This window comes from Notothenia coriiceps, unplaced genomic scaffold (assembly GCF_000735185.1).
Source record: "Notothenia coriiceps isolate Sejong01 unplaced genomic scaffold, NC01 NC01_scaffold00006471, whole genome shotgun sequence".
Taxonomy (NCBI): Eukaryota; Metazoa; Chordata; class Actinopteri; order Perciformes; family Nototheniidae; genus Notothenia; species Notothenia coriiceps.
In genome coordinates, this window is record NW_011339172.1 from 16276 (window position 1) to 23830 (window position 7555).

Below are 7555 nucleotides of genomic sequence, written 5' to 3' on the forward strand. Positions count from 1 at the left end.
TAAAGGATAGATGCAGATTCTTATGTGAACAGCATTTTCAGGTGATAGGGTTGCAAGATGATACAGTGAAATATAACAAGGAATTTCATTTTTAAAGTTGTAATTGTGTGTGTCAGTTTGAAATGTTTTGCCTAGCTTAGCACAAAAACTGGAAGTGTGAGCCTAGCTCGGTAAATAATACAAGTTTTATATGAACACGAGATGAGCTGTTAAACTTTGTCAAGGTAAAATGACGGTCAAGGATTTCTATAAGTCTGTGAACAAAAAATCTGTTTTTCTGAAAAGATAAAATAAGGAATTCCTAGATAAATTATTAACTATGCTGTTAATATAAATTACAGCATTATAAGATTATACTTATAACTGAATTTCACAGTAAAACTGAAAAATATGAATGAAATGTTACTGTATTAAAGAGGGCCTCTTTAATACAGTAACATTTCATTCATATTCTTTATTATACTTTTTTGGTTTTCCTTTCCTGTCGTGTGTTATATAGGTTTGTTGCATGCAAATCGTCTGCAAAGGCTAAAATCCCAAAGTTGCCTCCAGAGGGAGTAACCAATCAGAGCAGACTGGGCTCTGGTTTCAGACAGAGGGTGAATATAGGTGCTGCAGCACAGGCAGTATGAGAAAAATAAAGAGCTTTTTGAACATTAAAGCATTGAAACATGTCACAGTAGAGACACTAAATACAAATAGGAACATGAAAATGAGCAGAATAGGTCCTCTTTAAATCAGAAGTGATTCTGTTCATGAAATAATTAAATGTCTTCACCTGTAGGGATTAAAGATAATCTCACACCAGGTTATAGTTGCATGGCGTGTTTTCTTTAAAGAGAGAAGAGAAAATGAAGAGATTTTTGCATATGATGATGTTTTCACAGCTGAATAAAAGCCATTTCTGATTGAACTTCCTGTTATCTGTTACCATTTTTTAAATAGAGTTGAATCAGGAAATCACTAGTTCATGTTGAATGTAATCAGGCGACCCAAACCTGAAGCAGAGCTCTTTTTTAAAGTTTTACAAAGGGTTTGTGTGTGTGTGTGTGTGTGTGTGTGTGTGTGTGTGTGTGTGTGTGTGTCTGCGTGTGTCTGCGTGGGTGTGGTTGTGTGTGTGCGTGTGGTGTGTGTAGCAGGTATTTGAAGTATTTCTTGTTTCCCGGCCAGCGTTCCTCTGTAGTTACATCACCCGGCGGACCGTCTGACTGCACTTCTTGAACCATGAATAAAAACCCAGAAAAGGATATTTTGAGTCCCACTATTTGGTCTGCAGAGTTTTATGGCCTTTAATAGCACCCAGCGTCATCAGAGGATATGCAAGACTGAGATCATTTCCTCTGCTTCTATAACCAAGCAGACTTCATTACCTAATCATATTACATATGGTTAATCATGTTATATACATACTCAATTGACATACAACTGCTGATTGTGTTTTATTGCTATGCTTGTTTTAGTTTTAAAGATCCTACTATTGTTATTTAATGTTTAATTTTCTATTTATTTCTGACTTTTTCTATCCTTGAGTTGAGCCCTGGTGACAAATAACTGTGGCCTCTGAGAACCAATAAAAGTGTCTCAACACTTTGATAATGTTTGTAATGTTCATCGGTTTATTGTTAGAATATAAACAATTTGACAAAGGTAATGAAATATTCGGATGTGTTACCAGTTAAAATAGTGATACCACAGTTTAGAAATACTCTGTCAACTATAAAAGTCCTGAACTTAACTTAACGCAAGAAATATTAAAAATCTAATCAAAGTATCAAAAGCACTTATCATGCATAATTACATATTACAAATCATATTATTTGACAATGATTCTTGATGCATTTACGTTACTTTAATGGGTGCATCGATCAAAGGTGGGTCAATCTTCAAGTACCTCAATGTGATTATGGATTTATTTGAAGGTTCAACATGAACTGGAGCTTCAACTTTCAAATGTAAATGTGAAGCAGACCTCGAGTCCTTCATGTTGAGGCACTCAGTCATTTTTACTTCACTATAATTTCGGGGGAAATATTTTCATTTTTACACCACTGAATTTATTTGACAGCTTTGAAGATTCTAATTAATAATATAAAATAAACCAACAAATTATATTTTACGTTTTATTATACATTAAGAAAACGTTATGGAACCATTGGAAACATTCACAAGCTACCCAGCAGTATTGTAATACCTGTTAAAAAGTAAAACACATGATAAAGTGATGAACACATCAAAACATAAATTATTAAAATTGATATATATAATAATAATAATACTATATATTTATATATGTGCTGTTCAAATACTATATATATGTAGACTGTTAACAATAAATACAAACAGAGGAATGGGTACACTTTTATAAAGTTTAAAGTTGATACTTTTATAAATGAAGAATATCCAGTTAAAATGCAACAGTTGTTCCATGTTAAACAGGTATAATTTAGGTGTGTGATATTTCCGACGGTGCCTAAACGCAGCACAGGACTTTCCCTTTAAGTGAGATGATAGGCTGTTGTGTAATGTGGGTGAAAGAGGAGGAGGAGGAGGAGGAATAGGAGGAGTGCATGGAGGACGTCAGGCGGTGACAGAGCGAAGAGGACTCGGACAGGTACGGTGCTACTTCCCCTCAGGTGATACATGCTGTATGATATTCATGTTTCATATGCAGACGCTGGCTGTGTTATTCCTAGTGCTGGTTGAACCTGCATGCTGTGAACCTGTTTGAGATGTGAGGTTTTCAAAAGACACTCATAACCAGGATACCTGTCAGTTCAAATGTAATATTTGTTGCGGCTTTTCAAAAAGACAATTCATTCCTCCTACCGTCAAACCTTATGTATAAAATATAGAAATATGTATGTTGAAACTTAAAGGAAACCAGCGTTCATGTTGTTAAAGGGAAGTTCGGTCTTCCGCTATACTTTACTGTACAGTGTACACACCGCCGGTTTGTAAATGCCACCGTCTTTTTTGTTTGAGTTCATTTTCAAGTTGAATATAAGCAATAGGCCTACAGTAAAACAATCAAAGCAATATATAGGTCAGTACATTTCGAGGCAAATTCACATAAAACTTGAATAATGCCAGGTTAACATAAAAAGTAACATTTTCTTCGGTAAAATCATGAAATTATGAGCAGTCTAACAACTATTAAGCTCTTCTCTTTTTGAGATTAATCTATTTTAATGCAAGGTTTTTTTTTTCTAAATGCAGCGAGAAGAAAATGCTTCTCGTCTGATTGCATTCAAGCTCATTTTAAACACTTTATAATAATTCAAAATGGTGTATAAGAATGTCACAACATTTTATGTGATAACAACATAGCAAAGAAACCGTAGGGTTTAGTATTGGTGCTTTCACAAAATATTTACCAATACCCAATGAGATTTTTGATACAATGTAGATATATTGACCAGTCCTTTCTTTAATGGTGTATAACACACACTGGTCAATGTTTATAGAGACAGATTCATGACTTATGAGAGCCAAAATGATAACTTACTGGGTTTACTGAACTCAAATGCTTGTATTGATGATGATGTATTTTTGTGTGTTTTATTTTTGAAAGGGTGTGCCGCCATGGAGATGATAATGATATCAGGATGTATTCTGGTTCTCCCAGTCTTCGCGTTCATCTACTCCTTCATGTTCTGGCCTGGATCCCTCCTTAAAGCTTACAACTGGTAAACACACTCACACACACTGGTTAGACTGGTAATAGTCTGTTGATTGTAGGGCTGCTCGATTATGGCAAAAATCATAATCTCGATTATTTGGGTCAATAATTGATATCACGATTATTAAAAACGATTATCCATTTACTTAGAAAACATCAATTTATTGGAGAAAAAAAATGTGAACAGTATGTTTTTAGCAGTTGATTACCCTGAACTTTAAGTATAATTCAACTGAAAAACCAATAAAAAAAAATAATAATTAGAAAAGAACAAGTAATAATAATAATAAAAAAATAATTGTGTACTTATTATATTACCCCAGTGTTTTCAACCATTTTGAAACCTAGGGAAAGCCACACTTATAATCAAAGGAGCCATTTGTTACATTTGGTTGTCTGTAGTGGCAACATATTTTCACGCTTTGTGGTTTTTGTCATAAATTTACTTTTTACATGGTGGTGAGACACAGTCCAGCAATTAGGTCTTGGTTGTTGGATTTTTTCACTAGACATCCAACGTAAGTTGTCAAAGAAAAAAAGTGGAGCTAATGTTGCAGCCAAACACAGTTGGAGCAAAAAACAACAAGATGAAACTGCTTCATTCCGTATTTTTACAGGTTTTAATCAGGGGTCCTTCCAAGATCTGATAGTAACCTGAGGATTTGTTCATTTTTCCAAAACCAGCACCTCTGTGTTCGAGGGTTGCATCATTGGACGCATTATGTTTAAAGGACGACCATCCCATTCTTGTGAACATAATATCTCAGGATTGCCTTCAGGGTATTATTCACATACATCCTCTTGGACTCAAGGTCAAACTGATTAGATGTTGGCAGTGAAACGTCAAATGGCAAGGTCACTGTAACATCATAATGTTATTTAGATAAAACATCTGAATCAGAAATCATTCATTTGTCCAATAGCGGGGAGGTTGACATTGTTACAGCAATGGGGCAGGGCAAACAAAAAGCAAGTACAATTTATAAAATGAAATAAGTAAACAACCATGGTTAAAAATGAGTAGCCAGTAACAACATAATACATATTTGTAAAGTATATATTGCATATAGCAGTGTTGTTACAGTAAAGTTAATTTTCTATTTTTTTTTTTTCATTAATTTTATTATATATATACGTGTGTATATATATATATATATATCATTTTTTTAAATATTATTTGTTTTTGTATTTTTCTTCGGGTAAAGAATTTCAATTTCAATGTCTACAGTATAACTCAAAGTTAATTTGTTATCAACACATCCGTGCTACAGTATGTGTAAGCATAGGTCAACCACATCTCATCCTGAGGGTAAACGATTTCTTTCCTTCCTTGCTCAGAGGAGTTTCCAAAATCACCCCAAAGATACAAATTAAAACTTGAATGTTTGTTGATTTGCCCATGGACGTGAAGCCTTCCTCTGCTCGTCTACCACAACCAGATAATGGTTTTGCACATATTAAGCTTCAGGTGGTTGCTTCTCCTCCATGTGATAAAACTCTCACTCAGTCCTCTGTACTCTCAAACTTTCAAAAATAGTTTCTAAGAAAAGACAGTCTGTTCCTCACTGGGATCAGCAATAACAATTTATATAAAATATATTAAAATACCTACTATAATAATATATTTTTAAGTTAATATTAACATTTCCCATTTGCAACATAATGGATTTTATATTTAAATAAATAACAATAAGTCAAACATATTCTATTATAATAGGCAACGCAAGGCAAGTTTATTTATACAGCGGCTTTCAACACAAGGCAATTGCTTTACAAAAATGAAAGACATTAAGAAAATGGCATTTAAAAGCAAAGATAATAAAATAAACATTAAAAGAAAAAATACATGGATAAAAGTTACAGTACAGTTTAAGATATGAATAGTTCAATTAAAAGCAGCGGCAAAAAGAAAAGTCTTCAGCCACGAGTGAATCTGTCCGGATGAAGCCTCTGAAATACGCTTTTATTTTGAAAGAGCAGATATGTTGGTGTGCCTTGGCCTATCGGACTTGGACTGTTAAAGCTGTAAAAAAGGAAACAGAATACTTGTTGGTCGGATTGGCAGTGCTCTTTCACCCAGTTACACACACACACACACACACACACACACACACACACACACACACACACACACACACACACACACACACACACACACACACACACACACACACACACACAAACCCTTTGTAAGTGCTGAGTCACAGTGATGTAATAGGGGTTTTTGTGACTTGAATAAAATGCTCGGTTACAGAAAACTATCATTAAATAAAATGTAATCAGGCTTTAAATTGTGTTATCACAATTTGACTAACAGGAAAAACAAAAGATGATACAGGAGAAGTTTAGATTTCCTCAGAGATATTAGGTACTTGTGCATTTCTTTCTTTCTTTCTTTCCTTCTCTTTCTTTCTTTCTTTCTTTCTTTCTTTCTTTCTTTCTGTCTTAACTTTTTTCTAAACTCTTTGTATTTCATGTGTTCCCCCGTCATTCGTTTTCATGTGTTTTATGAGTGATAGTGTAGTTTGTTTTTTAGCTTGTGTCTTGTCCTGTGTTGCTGTTGTTTTCATGCTACATCAGCAGAACTAATCCCCCCTCAGGGACAAATTAAGAACTTGAACTTTGAGTTGCAGTTTACTGCTAGGTCTCTAGCTAGAGGGGCAGATTCAGATGACAGATCATCTCTGCCTGTGATCCTCCTCAGGTACATGCGTCGCAGGCTGGGGCTGGTGATCCGGTACTGTAAGAGTGGAAGTTACCGCTTCTGTTACAGCAGCCGCGGGACGCCGGGGGGGGCCACGCCATCGCTGCTGCTTCTGCACGGCTTCTCCGCCTCCAAGGACATGTGGTTGCCCATCGTCAAGGTATCATACACACATACAGGGACACAGTTCTTCTCTCGCACACACAATACAAAAAAACAAGTGCACACTGAGCATCTTTCTCAAAAGCACAGCTTTTAAAGGACCAGTGTTTTGTACTGAAAGGGATCTATTTGCGGAAATGTAATATGACAAACATAACATGCTTTCATGAATGTTTGTGTAATTTTAGTCACTTGGAAATAAGCTACTGGCCCCTTTTTTCGGAGGCAGCTCTGTCTATGGGGACTAGGCTCGGTAAATCCGGAAACCTTAACACCCATAAAAAAACCTCAGATTAACCACATAGCCTAGTTTTACCCCCACTTCCTCCAGTAATTCCAGCACAGATTTGTACAATGAATTGTATTGCAGTTAAAAGGCAAAGAAAGCAAATGGAACAAACTACATGTATGGCACTGACTGGAGACCACTAGACATCAGTAATAACCCACACTACCCCGCTGTAACGGCACACCTGATCCATGACTAATGTTCTGCACTTGCTTGCTTTAGGTGTGGTGAAAACAGGGGAAAGGCATTTTGCTAAAGCATGTGTCAGTTTGTTGAAATGGTTTAGTATAGAAGTGATAGTGGACAGTCACCACTGTAGGAGCAGATGGAGCTAGCACACATTATACAGAGGTCTACTCACAGAGGCTCTCCGTAACAGCGGCTTTGTAGACGCTTTAGCTGCGTTTTGGAAAATGTTCAGACTTCATACTAATAATAACAAAATCTGAAACGTTAAAAATAAAGTAAAAATGTCCCCCAATGTCTTTTACCAGTTTGTCATGCATGACATTATTACACAATTTCTCACCTTGTTTACTTGTATTTTGGGGGGGGAGTTAAAACAAATACACGTAATCATGATTAATGACATGTTACTTGTTAGACGCTTTTATCCAAAGCGACTTACATACTCAATACTGTGGGCAATCCCCACAGGAGCAATTTGGGGTGAAGTGTCTCAGGGAAACAACGGCATGTTGACTGCAGTGGGGTTTGAACC

General features: G+C 35.8%; 1 protein-coding gene across 1 annotated transcript; it reads left to right on the top strand.

Moving 5' to 3' along the window:
• Nucleotides 1-2560: 2560 nt before the first annotated feature.
• On the top strand, nucleotides 2561-6543 carry LOC104943648 (monoacylglycerol lipase abhd6-A-like; the record flags this gene model as incomplete). The annotated part of the gene is made up of 3 exons (XM_010769101.1): nucleotides 2561-2611; nucleotides 3572-3686; nucleotides 6384-6543. Coding segments are annotated over exons 2-3 (264 nt in total), but the record flags the coding sequence as incomplete, so codon positions are not given.
• Between the last annotated feature and the right edge of the window lie 1012 nt (nucleotides 6544-7555).